General features: G+C 28.3%; 7 protein-coding genes across 15 annotated transcripts; 4 read left to right on the forward strand and 3 right to left on the reverse strand.

Annotated features, from left to right (window-relative positions):
* Nucleotides 1-520: 520 nt before the first annotated feature.
* On the reverse strand, nt 521-4,509 carry LOC136780407 (transmembrane protein 39A). Of its 4 annotated transcripts, none has more exons than XM_066738742.1 (8): nt 4,253-4,509; nt 3,643-4,015; nt 3,410-3,549; nt 3,253-3,351; nt 3,049-3,158; nt 1,286-1,538; nt 905-1,112; nt 521-793 (listed from the first exon to the last, which is right to left on the reverse strand). In XM_066738742.1, exons 2-8 carry the CDS (start codon nt 3,970-3,972, stop codon nt 542-544), a joined length of 1,392 nt encoding a protein of 463 aa, XP_066594839.1. In that variant the 5' UTR covers nt 3,973-4,015; nt 4,253-4,509; the 3' UTR covers nt 521-541. The 4 variants fall into 4 exon arrangements, with proteins under 4 accessions (XP_066594839.1, XP_066594838.1, XP_066594840.1 ...); XM_066738741.1 differs by having other exon boundaries at nt 4,167-4,509; XM_066738743.1 differs by having other exon boundaries at nt 4,364-4,477.
* A 487-nt stretch (nt 4,510-4,996) lies between these two features.
* LOC136780533 (zinc finger protein ZFP2-like) lies at nt 4,997-8,546 on the forward strand. 2 transcript variants are annotated; one of them, XM_066738958.1, is made up of 3 exons: nt 4,997-5,192; nt 5,797-6,021; nt 6,101-8,546. In XM_066738958.1, the coding sequence occupies exons 2-3, from the start codon at nt 5,797-5,799 to the stop codon at nt 7,025-7,027; spliced, it is 1,152 nt and encodes a 383-aa protein (XP_066595055.1). In that variant the 5' UTR covers nt 4,997-5,192; the 3' UTR covers nt 7,028-8,546. The 2 variants fall into 2 exon arrangements, with proteins under 2 accessions (XP_066595055.1, XP_066595054.1); XM_066738957.1 differs by lacking the exon at nt 4,997-5,192 and adding an exon at nt 5,227-5,567 and having other exon boundaries at nt 6,101-8,545.
* Nucleotides 8,547-8,694: 148 nt separating this feature from the next.
* Nucleotides 8,695-11,653, reverse strand: LOC136780534 (8-oxo-dGDP phosphatase NUDT18). 2 transcript variants are annotated; one of them, XM_066738960.1, is made up of 5 exons: nt 11,602-11,653; nt 10,254-10,554; nt 9,541-10,075; nt 9,365-9,470; nt 8,695-9,251 (listed from the first exon to the last, which is right to left on the reverse strand). In XM_066738960.1, exons 3-5 carry the CDS (start codon nt 9,972-9,974, stop codon nt 9,009-9,011), a joined length of 783 nt encoding a protein of 260 aa, XP_066595057.1. In that variant the 5' UTR covers nt 9,975-10,075; nt 10,254-10,554; nt 11,602-11,653; the 3' UTR covers nt 8,695-9,008. The 2 variants fall into 2 exon arrangements, with proteins under 2 accessions (XP_066595057.1, XP_066595056.1); XM_066738959.1 differs by having other exon boundaries at nt 10,250-10,554.
* Nucleotides 11,267-13,692, forward strand: LOC136780531 (NF-kappa-B-repressing factor). Of its 2 annotated transcripts, none has more exons than XM_066738955.1 (8): nt 11,267-11,734; nt 11,830-12,009; nt 12,079-12,212; nt 12,312-12,543; nt 12,628-12,754; nt 12,822-12,994; nt 13,070-13,240; nt 13,310-13,692. In XM_066738955.1, the coding sequence occupies exons 2-8, from the start codon at nt 11,840-11,842 to the stop codon at nt 13,470-13,472; spliced, it is 1,170 nt and encodes a 389-aa protein (XP_066595052.1). In that variant the 5' UTR covers nt 11,267-11,734; nt 11,830-11,839; the 3' UTR covers nt 13,473-13,692. The 2 variants fall into 2 exon arrangements, with proteins under 2 accessions (XP_066595052.1, XP_066595053.1); XM_066738956.1 differs by having other exon boundaries at nt 11,615-11,755.
* Nucleotides 13,693-13,982: 290 nt separating this feature from the next.
* Cog2 (conserved oligomeric Golgi complex subunit 2) lies at nt 13,983-17,456 on the forward strand. The gene is made up of 11 exons (XM_066738783.1): nt 13,983-14,624; nt 14,736-14,963; nt 15,042-15,308; nt 15,390-15,682; nt 15,763-15,880; nt 15,943-16,265; nt 16,325-16,391; nt 16,447-16,630; nt 16,703-16,982; nt 17,063-17,243; nt 17,317-17,456. Exons 1-11 carry the CDS (start codon nt 14,553-14,555, stop codon nt 17,398-17,400), a joined length of 2,097 nt encoding a protein of 698 aa, XP_066594880.1. The 5' UTR covers nt 13,983-14,552; the 3' UTR covers nt 17,401-17,456.
* A 57-nt stretch (nt 17,457-17,513) lies between these two features.
* On the reverse strand, nt 17,514-20,251 carry LOC136780433 (transmembrane protein 183-like). Of its 2 annotated transcripts, none has more exons than XM_066738785.1 (8): nt 20,124-20,251; nt 19,108-19,188; nt 18,916-18,993; nt 18,751-18,819; nt 18,541-18,679; nt 18,236-18,443; nt 18,028-18,168; nt 17,514-17,947 (listed from the first exon to the last, which is right to left on the reverse strand). In XM_066738785.1, the coding sequence occupies exons 2-8, from the start codon at nt 19,145-19,147 to the stop codon at nt 17,678-17,680; spliced, it is 945 nt and encodes a 314-aa protein (XP_066594882.1). In that variant the 5' UTR covers nt 19,148-19,188; nt 20,124-20,251; the 3' UTR covers nt 17,514-17,677. The 2 variants fall into 2 exon arrangements, with proteins under 2 accessions (XP_066594882.1, XP_066594881.1); XM_066738784.1 differs by lacking the exon at nt 20,124-20,251 and adding an exon at nt 19,282-19,420.
* Nucleotides 20,236-23,363, forward strand: or (AP-3 complex subunit sigma-2 or). Of its 2 annotated transcripts, XM_066738788.1 has the most exons (5): nt 20,236-20,376; nt 20,535-20,689; nt 20,766-20,853; nt 20,929-21,149; nt 22,744-23,363. In XM_066738788.1, the coding sequence occupies exons 2-5, from the start codon at nt 20,621-20,623 to the stop codon at nt 22,864-22,866; spliced, it is 501 nt and encodes a 166-aa protein (XP_066594885.1). In that variant the 5' UTR covers nt 20,236-20,376; nt 20,535-20,620; the 3' UTR covers nt 22,867-23,363. The 2 variants fall into 2 exon arrangements, with proteins under 2 accessions (XP_066594885.1, XP_066594884.1); XM_066738787.1 differs by having other exon boundaries at nt 20,766-21,149; nt 22,744-23,361.
* Nucleotides 23,364-23,381: the final 18 nt, after the last annotated feature.

Raw genomic sequence — 23,381 nt, forward strand, 5'->3', positions numbered from 1 at the left:
TTCAATTTCATTACACATTTTTTTAATTTGCAATTGACTAAATATAAAATGGAAATTTACCAAAGATTGTGTCATTCTCTGTAGAGTATATATATATATATATAGTATATATATATACATGGAGAAGTATCTATATATATGTAACATAAATGTTATGTCAATCAGTTCATAACTTCTCTAGACATTGCGTTTTCCAATTTTTAAAACTGTGCTTTCGGAAAAAAGCTTGTATAAGTTTGAAATACGTTTACACATAAGGTAATTAAATTCGTAATCATTGTTTTAAAATGTATAATCTGTATATAATTTCAATAACTTAAACTTTTCGAAATTACAGTTAAAAAATCGATTTGTTTTGTGCAGTCTATGTACTTTTTAAACTACGTAGAACTAATATGCCTTGATACAGTGGTTGAGAATCACTGAAATTTATTTATTGAGCTATATTTTCCACAAAAAACTTCCATCTATACTTGGCTGGGATAAAGGAAGATATATGTCAAGACAAAACACACATCAGAAAAACATTCGCTTATCTTTATTACGTATTTGAATTCACAACCATTTGACATTTTTCTTGAATAATCTGTTCTGCCCGATATATTTTCCAGCATACAAGGTAATCTCTTGCTATTTTGAATAGGGTATAATAATTTAAAATAAGTAGTAATGTCATTGAGAGAATTTGATACCATTCGGTAGTACGTGACAAAATAAACAATTGTGCGCCAACAACTAGTAGTTGTAGCCCCAAAAGGGAAAACAACAATATAGTTGGATTGTGGAATAAGGCCTAAAACAAATAATTGTAAAATATCATTAAATATTGCTTATTGATCGTATGGCTTTATATAAAATATTATATCCAGTTATATTATAACATTAAAAAATATTTGAAACACACATGAAATCTGTAGTGATTTGGGTTACCAGGTTCCGCCGCAGTGCATAATCCCTCTGAACGATAAATTTCTTTATTATACCGTACAATTGAGCCATGCGGCCATAAAACAGTATCACTCCAATTTTGCGCAAGCATCTGATTTCCCCGATTTTCAATTTTGCACCATCGACCAAGATGAAGAGCTGCTTTATGCAACACGTCACAATATCTATAATATTCCGTTAACCATTAATAAAATGTAATTCAAAAAAATTTCGTAGGCTTTATATTTATTTTCTCAGTTTTTTAAATAATTCTATATTTGCTAAGAAAATAGTGGAAAACGATCAAGAATGTTTGTTTTAATTCTTTTTAAAAGGATCAGAACTTATATATATGTACCTAACAGGATAAGCTTGTGCAAAATGAGCACTTATTCGTCCAAGCCAGAATAAAATAATGTGTTGCACAACCCATGTTATATTAAAATGTAAATGCTGTGGTACAAACACAATAGGTGCAATTCCACACACATAAGCACTTCCAGATGATGTAAACAAGGCACGCTTTAAGCGTCGATTAAAATCCGCACGAAGAGTAGCTACTTCTGCTCGAACAGCTGATGCATTTAATGAACAGTTGTGCAAGGGCTTATCTAAATAAAACATTGCCGATATTAATAGTTTCCTATGTTTTACTAAATATATACTATAATTTTGCATATATAGAAAATGTGTCTACAGAGTCCATCATTTAATTTGCCCCAAACCAGTACCTCAAAAGATATACAAAATATGGTAAAATTTTAAAAATAAAAGTTTTTTTAAGTTTGAAAAAGAGATAAAATGGTAACTTTGCTTTAATCTTGAAACACCATTTCAAGGCTACATTTCATTCACCTTTAGTTTTTAAAAAGGATATTATTTTATTAAATCCATCATAATTTATCTCAAGACCTGTCCAAACAACTTATTGAATTATCTTTTCATCCAGTACTTCGCTATATATTTCTATTCGAAATTGCATATAGGTGCGGATCAACTAAAGTATAGTAAGCACAGCTGCTATACGCGCATACGCATGCGTTTAATCGCTTGCCTATTTATAATTTCAAAACTACATCTAGTAAACGAAAGCTTAAAATTAGAGTAAATGATAAATCAATATAAATGGTTTGGAAAACTAATGAGTTAGCTACAAGAATATGTAAAAATATAAGGTATTTTATTCAATAAGTTCAAGATTGTGTGCCTTCATGTAACTTTCAAACAATATTTCAAAGTCAGGATAAGTATACCTTCTTATATCTTCCATGAAGTTAAAGAACTGTTATTTGAAAAAGTTTTCTATATTTTTATATCTTTTGAGATATTTTCATGGAACGCGAATTAACTGACGAACCTTCAGAGTGTATCAGCAATGATGTTTTTAATTTTAACCGCATATTCTTGAGCATAAACTAAGTAGAAAAGTCCTATTTTATAACATCCCTAAAAACATTATTGCTAAGAGAAATCAATTTTAAACCAATAAATCAGGGCTTCGATTCAACGGAAAAATTACTTTACTCTCACTTTCGTTGACACTTCCCTTTCGATAAATAAAATAATCTCTGCTTCACTGTTCCCTATACTGCCATATACGCACACATGTATAATTATACAAATTATAAATATTACCTCCTAACGTCCTACATTCCTGAACCTGGTGATGTATAAAATCTATTTTCTGCATATTTTAAAAGGATCCTCGAAAGCGCCTATTAAGTTGAAAATTCTAGAGAACAATACGGCGTTATTTTTAGATTAATTTTGAAGCCGTTTTATCTTTTCAGTGACGCAACATATGAACTGCTATAAGGTAATCAAAAAATAAGTATTATATTAAAAACGCGATTATAAGAAATTTTATACTTTTTTCTGTTTTTCAAAATCTTACTGTTTTATCAGATAGAGCAGTTTGCTGCATCATTGAAAGAGCAAAATGACTCGAAAATAGACTTTCCAGTAAAGACATAGTCTTCTCTAGAAATTCCAATCTAAGTGGAGAGCTTGAGGGATCCCTTTAAACGAATCCCTCTCGCTTGCTTTTCTACTTAGTTTATGGTCAGGAATATGTGGTTTAAAATTAAAAATATCTCTTATTGCTGATACACCCATATATACCTAAAATAAATCTTGTTTTCTTGTCTTCCTTCAAATGCAGGGATGTTGTAGATACATCAAAGAAAGGACCCACACTCATTCCAAACATTAGAAAGTAAACGGATAGACTTCTGTAAAATTAGAAGATATGTCTTTATCTTGTATTCTGTTAGAACCTCAACATTTATTTTACTGACTTAAGACAGTTTTAATGATTTCGCTTACGGATAACAAAGATAAAAAATTTTCATTGAATTATGTTTCTCAGCCATACAATAAAGACACCATGAAATAATACCCATAACAATGATTAGAAGACTTATCCTGTAAAATAAAGAATAATAAGAATGAGTTTCATTTGATGCTATATAATTTTAATTACCTCATTATACGTTGTGCCAGTGAGAGCCATTGAACTGGAGAGGACATATCAATAATATGATGGAATAAAGTATAAACAAAACGTCTTGCAATCATGGTTGCTATAAATGTTACCAAGTAAGGATCAATTAAATAAAAATTCTGAAATAAAAGTAAAATGTTGCATATTAATATGAATATTTTCTATGATTATCAAACTTAATCTTTATAATAAAATTAAAATCTTATACATACCATACTATAGTTGTTATATGAGTGTGGTAACCACCAAACAGTTCTATACAAGTTAAGCATTTGCAAACCTGCAGCAAAACTTGAAACAACCAAAGATAATGCTTCAAATGTTAACTGACTGTCTACAGGAATTGCAGGTATAGGTATATGTTTAGGAGCTAAACAACGAGTACTATAATATTCTTCAATCTTTTTGTCATCTATCCCGGTAACACTAATTCTTTCACTGCTGTTACTTCTGCAATTTGAACTCAAATTTGATGCAATAATAGTCTGAACTTTTCCAGTTGTGCCACTGCGATTAGTAGTATTTCGTTTACCACTTGGCATGATGACTTTGTAATTTATTAATTTATATTTGAAAGCTAATATCCTTTACATATAAACAGTTTTACAAAATACAATTTGATCAGTAAAAATCATTTATATTAATTTAAATTAATGTGAGAACCTATACATCATTCTCATAGAACTAAATATTTCAAACAAGAATAATGTGAATTCTTAAAAAATTTGTTGCTTACAGTTCTTTAAGAATAATTTTCTAGTAATTAGTGACAATTCTTACTATAAACTAGTAAAAGAAACATAAAAATAAAGTTTGCCGTACTATATAAAATTTTTCAATGCAAAAACCTCCAAGGCAAAAACCAATTGAAAATTGTTGTAAGAGAAGAAAATAATATACAACAACTTTTCATGCCCAAAATTGTCTGTCTACCAATGTCTAGTCCAATTTTCCAACTTTTTGCTGCAAAGTTCTTATATTAAATTTGTCTGCGCGGTTAATGTAAACAGTTAATATACATATTTTTGAGGGTTTGTTCATGGTGTTTGCAATGTTTACGTAAGAATCATGTGTTTTAAATGATGGTAAAATCAAGTGTCGTTTTTGGTATGGCGACGCCATCTGCAGAACGTTGCTAGAACTTGAATCTGAATTAATCAATAGGAAGGGGTAAAACATTTTTTGGAGCTGTGTGTGTGTGTGTGGTTGTGCAAGGATGAACCTTTTGAAGGGTCTCTAATAACCTGCAGTACCTGCACTGCATCATCTGCATGAACTCTGGTAGTGAGAGTGTAATGTATGTATGTAATTGTAAACTGTGAGTATATATGTATATTGTATACCCTCGATCTCTATGGCCTCCCCACCCCCATCCATCTACCACTATCCAATCAAATTATATGTATACTCCCCCACTCCCCAGTCCCCACCACTCCAGCAATGCTAAATGCTGATTACTAAAGCCTGGACCATCCTATAGAATTGCTCTTTATTCTAACTTTAATGTTAGTTTGCTGCATAATGATGGAAAGCAATGGAAATTATTTCTACCAATCCGGTTTAAGAATGAAACAGTTTAAAGTACTATTCGGTCCCATCCAGTCCCATCCCATCATTTCAAATGATTCACACTTTTTAAACTCCATTTAAAGCGAAATGCTAAGTAATAATGCGGAAATGCGGAACGGAATACAAGATAAGATAAAAAATAACTATTTACACTTATCGACTGAAATGGTTCAATCGTCTTTACCGACTTATCGTAAGTATAGTTCGCTTCACAAAATCTTTCCAAGTCTTTTAACTGTTTTACATTTCTGAACAAAGAAAAACATTGTAATTATAAATGTTAAAGTACAGTTTTCTTTCAATAGTGATTAATAATTAATAGTAGTTGTTACTTTATATTATTATGATAGTGCAATCTACCTAAATTCGAACTATTTCAAATAAAATGTGTTGTATGATCTTATAAATGTAAACAATGGCTAGAATTGGTGAAGCAAGTATTGGTCTGCTTTATGTTGCAATTTCAACAAATGTTATTTAACTTTGTTGTAAAAGTATCTTTCGTTTTTTACCAATGACGATAAGAAACTTAAACGAATATTAAAAAATGTAAATAGGTTCTTTTAAGGTATATTTCTTTCTTTTGAAAAGTCTTCAACTACTAACCTATCTAGTATAATATTATGAATTTTAGTTAATTTTTGTATTTTTCCTGAAATCAAAATAATGTAGTAGAGATAGCTATAAATTTATCTTTATTATTAACTTTTTTTTTATTAACATTAAACATTTAAGTAGATTCTATATCAGTGTTAAATTATTCTACATTTAACTAAGCAATTTTTTAATTTCCATAGATGTTTAATCCTGTACAGATAAAACAAGAATACAAAGGTGCAGAGGAATTAAATAATTGTAATAATAGAAATAGAATAATTGATATTAATAAATATTCATTATCTACAAATAATGATAATTTTAAGCACCGTCAGATGCCAACATTTTGGGATCAAAATCAATTAACAAGTTACTTACCTATGAAAAATGACTCTAATATTTGTCAAAATATAGTACCCATGGAAGTAAGTGAATAAAATTATTTATTTAATACTAATCACAAAAATTAAAAGAATATATATTTGATTGTTAACTATATTTTAGGAGACAGAACAATTAGTTTGTGGAAAAGATAATCAGCAACACAATGTACCCCCACATATGCCACATCATTTACCGCAAACTGTACATCAAATTCAATTAAATGAACCATGTCAATTAAATTATTTAGAAAACCATCAGCAGCAGCCGCAACTATTGCACAATACCAATAATTCAAAAACTAGTGAACCAATACATGGAATGGAATCTGAAATTATGACAAATGTAAAAGTCAATAAATCTGGAAGACCATCAAAGAACCCTACTGAAACATCTGGAAAGAAGTTAAAATGTCAATGTGAAATTTGTTTCAAAGAATTTGGACACAAAAGTAATCTTTTTATTCATATGAGAACGCATAATGGTGAAAGGCCTTATAAATGCTCCCAATGTGAAAAATGTTTTACTCATAGTGGAAATTTAGCAATTCATATGAGAACACATTCAGGAGAGCGGCCATATGGATGCCAGATTTGTGGAAAAATGTTCAGCCATAGTGGTAACCTTTCTACTCATTTGCGTACTCATTCAGGTATAAAACCTTACAAATGTAGTGTGTGTGGTAAAGAATTTAGACATAGTGGAAACCTGTCAATTCATGAAAGAATACATTCAGGCATAAAGCCATTTCAATGTAAAGTTTGTGGTAAAGATTTTTATCACAGTGGTAATTTAACAACACATATGAAAAAACATTCTGCAAGTGCAAATCTTGGAAGCAGCCAAACTCAAAATGATAATAGACAAATAGGTGGAGCACCGAGCTTAAACAGCAGTATTCCTATAAGTACAATGAATAGTGTTGCTATGAGTTCAGGGACTAATAATTCAGAAATTATTAATAATAAAAGCCACATGATTTCTGTAAAGAATGAACATAGTGATGAATCTGCAGCAAATTCTACAATATTAGCATCTATAACTAGTTAAATAAGTGGTAAAACAACTTATATAATTTTCATAAAATGACAAAGCTTTTTATGTAATTTATATGTGATAATATAAAAAAAAGAGGATCATTATTTTATCCTAATAATATAATGATTATTTAATAATCATTTTTTAATAAAAATACATTAATTAATGTACTTTATTTCAAAACATTTTAATTTCATGCCAGTGTTAGAATTTAAAAATATAATATTTATAATTTTTTAAATCTATATTGTATGAGAAAAATTATTACCCATAAGTATCAAGATATTTATTAAATATAAAATATAACATTGTTTTTCCATTAAGCAATGTAAACAGGATTTCTTATTTTATCCATGATATTGTTTTGTATTAAATTGGAACTCCCTTTTTATATCAGTAAACTATTAAATTTTAAATTATACTCATATTATGAAATCTTTATATTGTATGTAGTATCGTGTAAAGAATTTGTTTGTTTTGTCTCTAATTTCACAATTTCGGTATTCACATCTTTATTTTTCGCATAGGTTGGTATCAAAAAAGCGCAGAAAGTGTAGATAAACCAAAGAGACCTAAGGTAGTAAACTTAATTCCTACCAAAAATGAGTTCTCTTCCGATGTAATCCAATCGTTTATATTTTTCCAAACTTCATCGTAATTAGAGAAGTGTGTGTTCTAAGCTCCTATTGGATCATCTGAAAGAGATAGAAATCTGATATTGCCGAGTTTGTAAATATGCCAGATGATCACTCAGCTAATTCATAATGATTTCACTGAAAGCAGAGTAAAATGTTTTAAACATGAAATTGTTGAAGTATGGATCAAAATAAACCTATTTGTAATCATCAGTCGTAAAACGTTAGAACAAACTCTTTTCGTCTTGAATAACAGGTTCTCGCGGTTAGTTCGAAAATTCATTTCATTTTAAGAATTATACCCTAATCCTAATCTAATACCACAAAATATTCAAAGAACATATTAAATACATCAACAGGATATCAGGATATTCTTAAAATGTTCTTAGAATGTTTGCACTATTAGGATAATCTGTCAATACTAATTTACATTTGACAATGTGTATATTAAAAAAGACTATGTGGTTTGATAGTCGACATTCATCAATGTTAGTTAAAACCGGCACACTCTACTAATACTGAGCGTAGTAGGAATTAAGATGAAAACTATTATAATAAATATACAACAAACACTGTCCTTGTAAACGTTCACCTTTTAGTAAAAAATATAATTTCACAAAATTAATATCTATAATGTAGTGAATATTAATAAAAACATGTATAAATGCATGAAAAAAATTTTATTAATTATATTATTAATTTTAATGAATTTTTGTCGTAAATTAAAATTTTTAAAAATATATGGTATTCAAAAAACTTCTCTGAAAGATTATAATTTAAAAACATTAAATTTTAATCTGTCTTAAGTGTTAGATATTAAGATTTCAGTACAATTCATTTTTCAATACAATTTACTATATGTTAACTATGTAATTAATTTCTACTATAAATAATAATAAAAATTTTAAGAATGATTCAACATTAAACGATTTTAAATATACAAAAAGTTAATACTGTAAATTAAAAATACATATTTTGTTACTTGCAATATTTTTTGTAAAAAAATATCTACTTTATTTTTATAATTAAATTGTGTTATAAATTTTAACTTTTAATGAAGCTTTTATGTAAAATAATATATAAAAGTAAAAATAAAATATTTTATAAACCTTTTAAGATGCTTTGTAAAAAATATATCTTTAATCCTTACGTAACTAAATAAATTAAAAATATATTAAAAGTTGTTAACACTTATCACTTTCAGTGATATAAACTATTTAAAAATTGCAATATAAAACAATTAAGGAATTAATTACACTATCTTGTACATATGTAAAAACTTCTTAATGTATTCTTTAAGTGTCTTTATAAAAAGTAGCTTTAAGTTTTTTTTTTAAGTACTTATATCAATTATAAATTTAGCGAACAACATTCAAAGGTACAGTCATATTTCTGGGTAGGCGTGCAGTGAGAGACTCTGCTACATTACCAGACAGTTGATACCAAATAAAATCACCAACTATAGGTACCTCTTCTAAAGGTAATTTAAAAGATACTAATAGTGTTAAGCAGAGTCCATCCCCACCTCCTATACCACTACTAAATTCTATGGAAAGTAATCCATGTGGTTTATGCTGTGGTACATTTGCTCCGAATATGTCCTGTACCAAAATAAATATTTAGGGTAAAATATTAATTGATTAAGATGTAACACAAAAAAAATTGTATTTTAATTAAAAATTTAAAATAATTCAGTGCAGAGATCTAAACTTACCACCATGTAACCATGCAAAGTAGAAAGAAGATTGCGATGTGGATTGATCTCACAAACTGGTAAATTAACTTGACTTTTATCAACAATTAATATGTGAACTTTATTTCTAAAATCAATGAAAACAGTTAGCCCAAAAAATTATAAATATTTCAAAACAATATAGATCATCAACTTACGTGGCCTTTTTTTTTGCTGTAATTATTAATCTTAATATTAATTTTGCATGCATTTTATTCATGGGAAGCAAATGTGGATGTTGAAGTATGCTGTTGTTTCTAATATAATTTTTGCATCTTTCTATTAAAGGAATAATATCATTAGATCTCAGAGTCAATTCACTGAAATTTGAAACCCAGTTTGCTTGTAAAGATTCTCCATTAGCTTCATTCAATGTTTTTAAATTTCCTCCTATTATTTCACCAGTAAATATAAAACGAAACCAAGAACCACTTGCACATTCTACCATTATTAATGTTGTTGGATCCATTGTTAATCCAGTTTCTTCTAAAACCTCTCTTTTAACAGCATCTAGTAGATGTTCATTTTTTTCAACTCTACCTGCTGGTAAATACCATTTACCATGGCATGAAGTTTTTGCCTCCTGTATCATTAATACTTCATCCTTGTCATTGAAAATTACAGCGGCTACTATGTATGTAACAGTTTTTTGACAAACAGGTATATAACTTGAATTCTGCAACTCCTTTCCTCCTTCAAATGAAATATTTCAATCTCAGTTTTATAAACATATGACAGATACAAATTTTTAACAAATAATATTTAATAGACTGATAATCAAAATTAAGCGAAATTATGGTAAATAAATTATATTGACAAATCTTTTGAACTTTAAATATAACTTACAAAAGTATATTGCATACATACCTACATCGTTTGAAGAAATGTTACAGCTGTCATCGTCTTTTAAACCCTGACCACTAAGCAATGATTGAATTTTGGTTTCTAATAATTCAGACATTTTAATAAATGGAATGTATTACGCTAATATATATGTATGCAGTTACAAACATTAGAAACACATCGAAACGCATTAATAATTATGGTCATTATGGTAGGCCATCATTACGGAAATATTTTTCAACTGTAAACTAAGTGGAACGGAGTTGTATGGACGGGTTCAGTAAGTTCGGTTCGGAGTGGAACTAAGAACCGACTGGAAACAGTGGAAACTGGAAAACCGGAAATAGGATAGAATTAACATATGTACATATATGTAAATTTGAGAGATACCGATTTGTATTCGTTTATTGACTGCAAATACTGACAGTGGTGAAGATTAAATTCATAAAGATATGTATTTTTCAATTGTACTTTTTTTGCTTTTAGCACTTTTTAAGTATAACTTTTGAAAAAGCAGGGTAGCTAAAATGCTAAAACAACTAAAAAAAATAGCTTTTTTTTTATCGATATCTGTGAGCTCAAGAATCCGCTCCTATTTACATAAAATAAATTAAAACCTTTTTTTTCTATTAGGTGGGTTTGGAAAAGATTCTCCATTTGCTTAGGAATAAAAATTTATTGAGAAATGCTTTCATTTCATTACAGGGTGAACCCGGTGAACATTCTCCTGGATCCATCCACGCGCGGTGGCACGAATCGGCATGATAGCGATAGTCTGATGGATTTTAATATATCCGTATTACTGAATTTGGAATCATGATTTTTGATGTGACTATAGAATGCATTGTTATAACCAATCAATAATTAACATTTTAAATCTTGCACAGATCTAGCATCATATATTGTCAGCACTATCGGCTTTAAGTAGACTTTAAAGTTTCAGGCAAAGCCTTCTTTAAACATATGGAGGTGTGTATGTATACTATTTTATGCATATGTACGAACGAAGTACCTTTAAGCTTTTAAGGTATATTTCCATAGGCCGTATTCTAGATTATTCTAGAATTCAATGCCAGGCGCCAGCCCACCTAGGCCGTGTTCCAGAATTCACTGCCAGTACTGCGGATATCGTTATATCTTTGTCAAGAATGAAGCATTGAAAGAAGACAGAAGGATATTCCGCAGTACTGCCAGTGAATTTTGAAACACGATCCTAGTATACGGCTAGTAGTACTACTGCTAATATTATTCCATCTTTTTTTGATGTTTCGCGATCATTATTAATAAAGATACAATGATGTTCACAGTACGTACTTAACTGGTAGTGAATTCTTATTCTTATCTGAAAGTTTTGGAACAACTGGAAAGCAGCTTACCGTTTTAGTTATAGCTCATTAGCTCCAGCTCAGCCTTGAAGCTTGATCAGCCTTAACTTAAAGCCCTTAAACCCACGCAAACCTAACAACACCTGACAATAGTCACTCACAAGGTGCCAGTAGTGCGTGTATGGTGTGTATTTCGTCAATTAAAGTAATTAATATTGAATAGAGTTAAAAGAGAAGAGATTGAAAATACTTCAATTAAATATATATCTTTTATAAAAGTATTCAAATAATGTCTGCAAAAGAAGATTGGGATATAGAGCAATACAAAGTTGAGCATGAATGTGATGAACATTGGGAATTAAGAAGACAGTTTCTTTTGGCTCATAAAGATAAATTTCCTGAAGATGAACTAGTTTGTCTTGCTCAAGTCTTTACAAATGTGGAGCTGTTAGGATGCAGGTTAATAATTTTTTAAATAATATTCCACAAATTGATTTTGAAATAACAATCTTTATATTGTTTTATCAGGTATCCAAATGAAACTATGCAATTAATAGCAGAACTATCAAAAGATGTAGCGGCTGATTATAGAGAGAAACAAAAAAGCAAATTAAAAAGAACATTTATAAAAGCCTCTGATGCTGCTAGTTCTAAGGCTAAAGGTACTAGGAATTGTGAGTTTTTTTTTTATGTGTCTAATTCTAAATATGATCATAATAAAACTTTGTTTTTATTTATCTATCTCTATTTTCTTTTTACAGGACTAAAATCCGCAGTAAGTGCTACAAATAAAAATCATAAGTCTATTAAAGTAGCAAAAAGCAAGAATGAAGTACTTCTGAAAAAAGGAAAATTATATACAAACAAAACACTTGTTCGAGAAATAATATTAATTCAATATCCAAATGACACCCCTCAAAGTATATTAGCACGTGCAATTAATATGTTTGGAGGACAAATTGAACTGAAATTTCACCAAGAGAATAATAGATGGTATACATTTTAATAAGCTGTTATGCATTAATGAAGAAAATGTTTAAAAAATGGATTCAAATGTTTACTTCTATTTTGTTACAGTAAATGTACAGTTTTTGTTCATTCAAATCAAATTGCACAAGTATTGGGAACTAGTCAAAAAACTGCTAAGAAAGAAGTTGCTGAAATTGCATTACGTGAACTGAGAAAAGAATATTACACAATAATAGTAAGTCTCATTATTAATATAGCTCAATAATAAATTTGTAAAACATATAATGAATTTAATTTAACAGATTAAGTGTAATCATCTTGGAGCAGTAAATGTTACTACAACATCAGTGATTAATACAACTCCAAGTCAAGAGTCTATACCAGATGATAATGTTGGAAGAAAATTAATGAAATTAATGGGATGGGCAGGTGGTGGATTAGGAAAAAATCAGCAAGGAATTGTAAATCCAGTTGTGTAAGATTACTTATATAAATTTTGAGACCTTTATGTATATATTTAATTTATTGATATTACTATTTTTTGATGCAGTCTTGAACAGCAGATTAGTCGAAAAGGTATAGGCTTAAAATCAAATTCTAGCAAGGATCAATTGAAAAAAAATTGTAAAGATACTGTAAAAAAATATATGATGGGGGATATGAAAAATGATTTAATATTTTCATCTGAATTTACAAATGACGAACGAGCAATAATACATCAGTAAGAATATAATGTTTTTAAAAATGTATTATTGTTTAACAAAAATAGTAATATTTTTTTATCTTTTAGAGTAGCTAGACAAATGGGATTAAAATCACACAGTTATGGATCAAAAGAAAAAAGAACTTTAGTTGTGTCTAGAAATATTAGCATACAAGATCTTGTTGAAGAACTAAAAAGTCTTGGTGGCTCAACAGATAAATATGAATTGATTGAGCCACTTGGTTTCTAGATATTCAATTTTCTTTCTGTAAATTTTCATCAATAATGACCATGTTTCTAAATTTTCTCCTAGGACAGGCTGTAGTATAATTTTATATAGAAATTTTAGTATTTTCAATAAAAGTATTGTAGTTTGAAACAGCTAATGTATTGAAAATTAGATTTTGGTGGACAACTATACACAATTTTCTATCTGTATATTATAGTTCAAATAAACTAATTATATTTTTCATGTTTGTATATGTTAAATTAGAAATATGTGTGTGTTATATTATTTCATGTATTATATAAATCAATATTTTGGTCAGAATTATGAACCTACTACCCCAGTAACAAAACTGATCCCACTGACATAGAAATGACTAAATTTATTGTCATAATGATGTCACTAGAACCAATTTTTTAGGATTTCTGCCCAACTCTTATTGCTTTAATTATTCTTTATTATTTTATGATTTTAACAGAGATTTCAATAGTTCTTGTTTTTTCTCTTGATATATCTATGAATTGATTAGAAATATGAGCAGGTAACTAAAACAACTTCCTAATTATCTTTAGATAGTATATTAGATTAAATAATTCATAATTTTTTGTCTCGAATACTGATTAAAATGCCAAAACTAATTGCAAATTTTTACCTACACAAATTAAGCCAAAATGAAATAGTATTTTTCCTTTTTCACATGGCTGAGGGTGAATACTTGTTAAATTTGGAATGATGGGTGCTGGCCAGTGCCCAGTTGATGGGTATTTAGCAGGTTATTATGTACGATAAAACGAAAGCATTGCGAAAAGATACCTTTTGCGCCACCTGTCTCAAGTCCATCAAAGTCGAACTAAATCAGTTGAATCAGTTCTAACATTCTTCACAGTTAAATTTCAGTAATTCAGCAGTTCAGCACGTGGAAAAAACATCATCTGATTTTGACTTTACGTATTCCAGCAGGCATCCCAGCTAATAAGTCTAGTTGTCAAAATTATATGCCACTTGATTTCTCCATTACTTTTTTGATTAAATTTTTATTGTTACTTACCTATAATCTAATTAGTTTCGTTTTAAATAAAAAATCACACGAAATTGAAAGGAATTATGACGGAAAATAGCATTACTTTACCGAAAGCACCAAAAGATCTATGTTTTACAGAACATGACTTCATTGAGGTTAGATATGTTTTTAATTATATGGTTATTTTTAAAGAATGCACTGTAAAACTATTTCATTAGGAGTTGTAAAAATTAAAATTAAAAATATTAATAAATATTGTTCCATAGGATAATTTTGATGTTGATACATTTTTACAAAATCACAGAAAGAATGTTAAGCTTGAAGCTATGCGTGATGATCTTGGGATTTACTTAAAATTATTAAGATCTGCTATGATTGATCTTATTAATAGAGATTATTCTGACTTTGTTGATCTTTCAAGTAATCTTATTGGCTTAGATAAAGCCATCAACGATCTGGAAATTCCACTTGGGCAACTCAAAGAAGAAGTGATGGTATTTTTTTAAATATTTTAATTTAAATGTATGATTTATGAATTATATTAATTTTGTATAATATTTTGTTGCATACAGCAAGTTCGACAAGTATTAGATGATGAGATCCAAGCTGTAACAAAAAATCTCAAAAGCAGTCAACAAATTAGAGAAAAGAAGCAAAGTCTACATAGTTTAGCTCATGTCTATGAATTATTGAGAAAATTGTTTCATATATTATCAATAGAAATTTCTGGAGAAAAACGTTTAATTATAGATGTATTAGAACAAGCTGTAGTAGAATATAATGAATTAAATTTTCATATGTGTAGATGTAAATCATATTTAACAAGAGAACAGGAAGAGGTATTCCATTGAAATAAAAATTTTATTTATAATTTATTTCCCATAGATTTAAAATATGTTTAATTAGTTTTTATGTTTCAGGAAAGTAATAAGCTTGAAAATCTACTTATATCACATTTAAATGAATTATTCTTAACAAGTTTAAATAATAAAGATACAGCATTATTAACACGTTGCCTTAGAATATATGTAATATTAGATAGAATATCTATTGCTGAAAACTTAATAGCAAAAAGAATAATAGGCCCTTTAGTGGATGATATAATTAATGAAGAAAATTTACAAAATGGTCTTCATAATATATATCAGCAATTATTAAATATTATTAGTTTAGAAATGAAACAACTTTTGGATATAACATTATATGCAGATAGGTAAGTAAATTTTAACATATATTATTCAAGCATATCTTTCCTAAATTAAAGAATTTAATTAGATTTTCATTTTTTTACAGAGCATCCATAAATAGTTTTAACTTCTTAGTTAATAGTTTCTGGACTGAAGTAGAGGACAAAATTGAAAGAAATATAAAATCCATTTTTGGTCCTGGTAATCCTGAACTTTTTCATAATGTGAGTATTTGTATGATAATGTTTTTAAGTTTATATTATCACTAAGAAAATTTGCTTTCCAGAGATACAAAGAGACTTTGGAATTTCTTATTACATTAGAAGCCACATGCAGAACACCAGAATCTTTAAATGCTTTAAGAAATAACAGCCAATATAAACATTTTTTAAAGAAATGGAATTTACCAGTTTACTTTCAAATTCGATTTCAAGAGCTTGCTGGAACCGTAGAAGCGTCATTAATGGAATCAGTTTCCAATATAACACTAAAAGTAACTTTTGATTCACTACAATCTGAAAATTTTTCTCTTTCCCCAACACATACTACGTGGAATTGTTTAATAAAAGTTTGGTCAGATGATATTTATCTTCAACAACTTTTTCAAAAGTATGTTTCAAATTTTTATGATATACTATATACATATATACTTATCTAATTTTTTATAGATTCTGGAAATTGTGTCTTCAAATATCTTCAAGATATCATACTTGGGTTTTGACCACTCTTGCAACTGTAAGTTTATGCAAAAAGTTTCATTAAAGTGATTATATTTTATATTTATTTTCAGGTATGGCCATCATCACCAGAAACCTATAATTTAAGTGATATTCAATCAAATAGTAAACTAAAATTGTTAGTTTACTTAAATTCAGATGTAGAAAAACTTATACATAAATTGTCTACATTTGTCCAACTAGTAATTTCAAAGACTGGTCAAGAAGTAAAGTCTAGTGTTTATAAATTATTAGAAGGTACTTATATTTATTTTTTATTAAATAATAAAAGTACTAATAATTTTACATTTTCTATCATTTCCGATTAAGATTCACTTAGGGGTACTTTACAAAATCTAGAGGCAACATTGCCATTAATAACTAATGAAGTTGTTAAAGAACTCTTGAAGCCATGCTCATCACACTTAAAACAAGTTAGTGATATTCCACGTTTATTCAGACGAACGAAGCGAGAAGTCCCTACAAAACCTTGTGCTTATGTAAAAAATTCTCTTAACTTTTTATTTGCTTTCCATAAAGAATATATTAAAATTATACCGACGAAAGTAAATCAATGGCTAGAGTTAGCACTTGAATCTTTAACTGATAAGTAAGCCTACATATATAATTAATAATTATAATATAGGTAGTTTGAGAATTTTAAAGTAAATTTTTTTTTTTAATTTTTAGCTATTTAACATCTGTAATGGATTTAATTACGTCTGTACAAAAGACTGAAGAAAGTTTAAAGAGATTAAAAAAAATTCGGGATAAAACTACTGGCGTTTTTCCGCCCGAGGCACAGGGTGTTAGCGATGAAGAAAAGATAAGAATTCAACTACAAGTTGATGTTTACGCATATACAGATATGGTATACAATTCGTTTTATAAGTAATTTTATTAATTAATTATTTAATTTGAATTAATTAATGCTTTGCACGTAGGTGAAGGAAATTGGAGTATCGACTGAAAAGATTCGACAGTTGCAGGAATTACGAGATACAGTAGAAGCAGCTGGCAAAAAATAAAATGTCAGTATGTCTGTTCACAGTCAAAAGACTTAGATACATATCATTTAACCATGATGCATATTATTTTTATGGAAGAAATAGAAAGGATAGGAAATAAACAAATCAATACATTCCTGACAATTGTAAATTTATTAAAATAATATTTAGTGCTTTATATTTTAATTATTTATATATTTTGAAGATCCGTCAATGCAGCAGGAAGTTTTTAATTCAAATAGAAGTAAAGCTTTTTATAGCACTTTAAACAGATTAATAATTAATAGAAAAAGTAATTTTAGTAATCCCATGCTTCGCATGGCTCTAACTGGACAGTAGGAATAGAAATCACATTTCGGTGTGGATAAGATGGATGCCACCAATCTAAAATTTGGTAATCAACCACTTCATTTAATATCACTTGACACAATGAAGAATTAGGTATATCTGAAGTTCCAAATCCAAATTGGACACGTTGATATTTAAAACCAGGCATTAAGCTAATTGATACTTTATGCAATATCATGCCAATCACATGAGGAATTTTAATATATTTTAAACATGTTACCTGCAATATACAAAATTATGTTTAAAATTGATTTATTAATTATAGAAATAGATAGATGATGATTCATTTATGTTACATACACGGAGCAGTTTGCATTTTTCTTCAGGGTTTATCATTATATCATCTAAAATTTCTTTATTATTCTTTTCTATTAATGGAATAGCTTTTTTCCTTGTTATCTCTTTCAATTTAAAAAAGAAATACCATCGACACTTAGTCTCCTAACAATAATAGGTAGAAAATTAAAATTAGTAGCATTTAGATAGTTAAAAATTAATTTGGACTTACATTGCACATCAAATACTCAAGGCAGCATTGTCTTTTTACAAGGGAATGTGGATCTGCTTGTTGCAAACATGCCACAGCATTTTTTTCCCTTCTTAGTGCAAAATAAGTATAATGTAATGTCCTGATCACACAAGCTCTTAAACCATATTGATAAATCATACAGTGTGGTTGTAAACAATCTGGCAACCCAGGTACATCCATGTAAAATCTGAAATTAAATAAAATAATTATAATACTTAGTTGCTATTATTTGTAATATTATCAGAAAATTGTTTAAAAATGTCAAATTTATACGAAGTTCGTACGATTTGTACAAATGAGACCAAAATTTTCCAGTGGATACTACATAATAAGTGCTCCTACAGATTCTTGCAAATTTTCCTGTAGTCTCTGGACTGATGTACTCAGATATTAGAAACCATAAGTCTAATGGATAATCTATGCCTGTAATATAAGATACAATATTAATGAAACCAAATATTTTATTACTAATTTATTTCTGATATCAATAGTACCTTCTGGTGCCACAATATTTTTGGTTGATATCTCTTTTTTTAATTTTTCCTGTTTTGTTGAATTTCCATCTATGAAAAGTATTAACAATAAAAGTATAGATATAATGTATATATTAAGTTTTTTTTTTATCTATATTTAAAATGCTATGTATTAAAGGATACTACCTTTTTTTACCTTGCTAATTTTTTCAAACTCATCAATACAAACTTCAGTTGAATCACTTCGTGATATTTCTTGCTGAACTAAACAAAATTTTCAGTAATTTATATTAAAATATTAGAACCAGACTAAAATGATAAATAATATAATGTCTATGCTTATTGAATAATAACTTAATGTAAGCATTTAAAATTTACCTTCAACTGACACATTCGCAGCTGCTTTTTTAACTCTCATATTAGAGCGTGTTCCATTAGCAAAATCATCAATTGTTACATCTATGTAAATAACAAAAAGATATTTTAATTAACATTATCTATGAAAAATAAGAAAGATGCATAAAAGTTTTTATTTAATCACTGACACTTAACCTCCAGAAAACTTTGTAGATCTATTTGTTTTAATTGTTTTAACTTTTGTACTCTTTCTATTTTTTGAATTAGGCATTCTTAAGCTTTTTCTTTGCTTAACTTAAGTTATAAATATTCTCATTTATAAACAAAAATACTATATACAATGCAACTATACTTATATTACAATAAACAATAACATAATCTTATGAAAAATATCACATTATTAAATGAGAATATTAGGATTGACCATCGATGTAATTATCGACTTTATCTCCCAACAATAGATAAATTAAATAAAAAAAAAATATATTTATTCATAGATTTACGCATACTATCTCACTCTACACATAGCACCGCATACAGCTGACTACACTTGCAGCAGCCAATTTGTCACTTTTGTTCATTGATGAATCAATAAACCCATCAATATTTGAATTTTTCTTTTTAACAGTGATAATGGATAAATAAAAAAAAAAATTTTTTAAGTGGCTCATGCATAATATTACTATTCCACGTTATCTACATATCTGATGATTTCGTGTCCGTCTGTATAGTCAACTGCACTGCTTCGAAACTTATTATGTGTGCGAGTGAAGAAGATTTACTACTACATCAGATATATTCAGTTAAACCATGCAATATAACCAATCCTCTTTGTACATAACAGCGCATTGATGTATATTGTATAATGTATATACAGAATATATAATTTTTTTTTCCTTTTCTTTAATGAGGTTTAATGCAAGGTCACAGACACCACTCTAAAATACACAACGGTGAAACCAAATGTAATGTTTGTTTGAAAAATTGTTTCATAAGTCCGTCCATTTTTTTAACATTTTGATGTCCGCAAAATTTACGTTTTGTTCCACTGTGCAGCCAGTGCACTCGCAGGGGTTTTCTTTGGTGCTGACTGCTGGTGTTAATGCTGCTCAGTGTACAGTAAAAACACTGTCAGAGTGTCAGACTGATCAGAAGTAGTCAGAACTCAGAACTCAGAATTCAGTCGAAATCAGACAGATTCCAGACTCCAGCTTTAATCATTAATGGAGTTGATGATCCAGTTATATTTGTTCTTAACTACAGTTATTTATCAGTTAATCATACTCACGGGTAATCATTTATAGTATTTTTAATAAATGTTATTTCTACTCTATTAATTTGTTTCATATATTATAAAAGCTAAGAACCATAATTTAACAGTTCTAAATCTTAACCTAAATATTGTAATAATTAATCTGTGACAGTTTTATCAAAGTAATTTTTTTCAGAGTAATGATAAATGAATTGAAGTACTCTGAAATACACTAAATGTACTGAATAGATTTAATACAATTGGAAAACTATACTTTTCAAAATGATTAAAGCTATACTAGTGTTTAACAACCATGGAAAACCTCGTCTTTCCAAATTTTATCAATATTTTGTAAGTACATGTGCTCAGCACTTCTTCATTATGTTTAATTTTATAATATCATTACAAATACTTTGTTCTTATTCAGAATGAAGACATGCAGCAACAAATAATAAAAGAAACATTTCAATTAGTTTCAAAAAGAGATGATAATGTTTGTAACTTTTTGGAAGGAGGTAGTCTTATTGGTGGATCAGATTATAAGCTAATATATCGTCACTATGCCACATTATATTTTGTATTCTGTGTAGATAGTTCAGAATCTGAACTTGGAATTTTAGATTTGATACAAGTGTTTGTGGAGACATTAGATAAATGCTTTGAAAATGTATGTGAACTAGACTTAATTTTCCATGTGGATAAAGTTCATTATATACTGAATGAACTTGTTATGGGTGGTATGGTTCTAGAAACTAATATGACTGAAATATTAACCAGAATTGAAGATCAAAATAAATTAGAAAAACAAGAGGTAAGTGGTAGTTTTAACTTTATTGCCATTTATTATTGGAAAAGGTGTGAAATTATTGTTTTCAATTGAAAATAATGTCAAATAATAGCAAATTTAACTTTTGTAGTTTAACCCTAAGCTGGCATATCTTCTTAAATATTATAACTAACAAACTGGAGTCTTGTAAGACCCCAGACACCACAGTAACTTAAATATTATTTGCAAAAAAAAGATTTACTACTTTTATTTATAAGAATTCCTACATCAAATTTGAATATTGGATTAACGGGATCCCTCATAACGGCGTTACAGAGCAAAATTCATAAACGCGTGTCAATTATAAAGTGTTATTTGACATCGAATTTCAAATTCATTATATTATTTGAATGACACCTGGAATTGCTCATTCTAGCAAAATAATCAGATTTAAAAAAAAAGGAATTATATTGTAAAAATAATTATTTTTAAAACCTTTTTTCTATTTTTTTTAAATCTGACTTTTTTTACTAGAAAGAGCAGCTCGTGAAGTCATTAAAATGATATAATGAGTTTCAAACCAGCCGTGAAATAATGCCGTATTGTTGACACGTGTTTTCAAATATTTCTTTGTAATTTCGATATAAAAAATCCCGTTAAAATATTCCATATTTAGTTTTAGTGATGATTGACTTTAAGCTTGGAAAAATTTAATTCGCTTGAAACAATGTAAAAAAGAGTAGTTTAACTTGACTTAAAAATTTTAACTATTTTAAATTTGTCACATTAAGGAGAAACCAAAAATTTTCCTGAAGGCTATGTTGAATATACAATTTTAGAAGGAAAATAATAGTACACATGTCAGGGTTTTTAAAGAAGTGTATGGTATATTTTATAAGAGAGCTGATGTAATTTAAAAAAAAGTTTATAATTTCATTTGAGTAACAATTAAAAATAACATATAATGTCGTAATTATAATTTCGATAGTGCAAATTAAATAAAATTTTATTTAAATTTGATGGGATGTAATAAGCCTTATAAGCCCAGCAGTGGCAGCTAACGGCTGATGTTATTTTTCAATTGATTTTTTTTATAGCTATCTATTAAATCTAGGCACACGTTTGATTTCTAGACCTTGACCTTATAAATGTTAATATTAGTTATATTGAAATTTTGTTAATTTGTCTTGCATGATATGGAATGTGTTTGCATTTAAAAAATATTTGGTGTTGGGACTGACTGAGCTAACGTAAATTTTAGGGAGCTTGCATATCAAGACGAACTGTCTCACCTCGTGCGTTTGTCCTCTTGGGACCTCCTCCATAAGAAAAATAATCCAAAAATATTTTCAACCTTGTATATGTCTATCCCTATGTGCAGATATTCATAATTTTTTTTACTAAAATGTATAAAAAAATAATATAATTTCAAGCACAAAAATTTCATAACCCGCATGTAGGTGCTATATTGAAAAAATGTCAATCATTTATAGCGCCTTTTTGCAAATGTATCTGTTGCAATGCTCTAAAAATAAATATTATAATATGTAGATTTTCTACTTTGCTAGCTGAAAAATTTGTTTGCAACTCCTTTACATTAGCCTATTTTCCACTTTTTCCATCCTTATGATGTGTGCAGGCAGGAATCACAGCAGCCCCAGCTCGTGCTGTTTCTGCAGTTAAGAATATGAATATACCTCAGCAAATAAAGGACATGAAGCTACCTGACTTACCACAAGCTATAAAAGATCTCAAATTCTGACCAGCCGTTACTTCGTTAGCACCCAGCTGATCGACATCTACCATTCCTGTTGCAGCTGATGGAAGCACGCAAATCGTTATTTCCTCTTTGTCCACAAATGAAAGTGCACCAATGCTGCAATCTTTATGCCCTCGCAATACATCTCAACGATATCAAAACTATTGATATTGAGAAAATTAATTCTTTGTTATACTAATGTATGTACATATATTTTATACCTCAAAAAAATATTGCAAATAGAATTATTAAATATATTCCATCATAAATAATATAAAAAATTTATTAAAATGTAAGTCAACACATACTAGTAATTATATCTTCAAAATAATACCCATAGAAAATTAAACAATAGTTTCCTATTTGAACATAATTATGTCCATTTATATGTAGTTCATAAAAGGTAGAAATATTTCAATATGATAATATATATAGTTTTTTTTTCAAAAAGTAGTTATATAATAATTCTGTCTTAGTTTTCTTCAAGTGTAAAATTTATATGCTCTTAAATCACATTG

This window comes from Prorops nasuta, unplaced genomic scaffold, assembly GCF_024137725.1.
Source record: "Prorops nasuta isolate Cenicafe-Biocafe unplaced genomic scaffold, Cenicafe_Pnas_1.2 PNAS00019, whole genome shotgun sequence".
Lineage (NCBI taxonomy): Eukaryota > Metazoa > Arthropoda > Insecta > Hymenoptera > Bethylidae > Prorops > Prorops nasuta.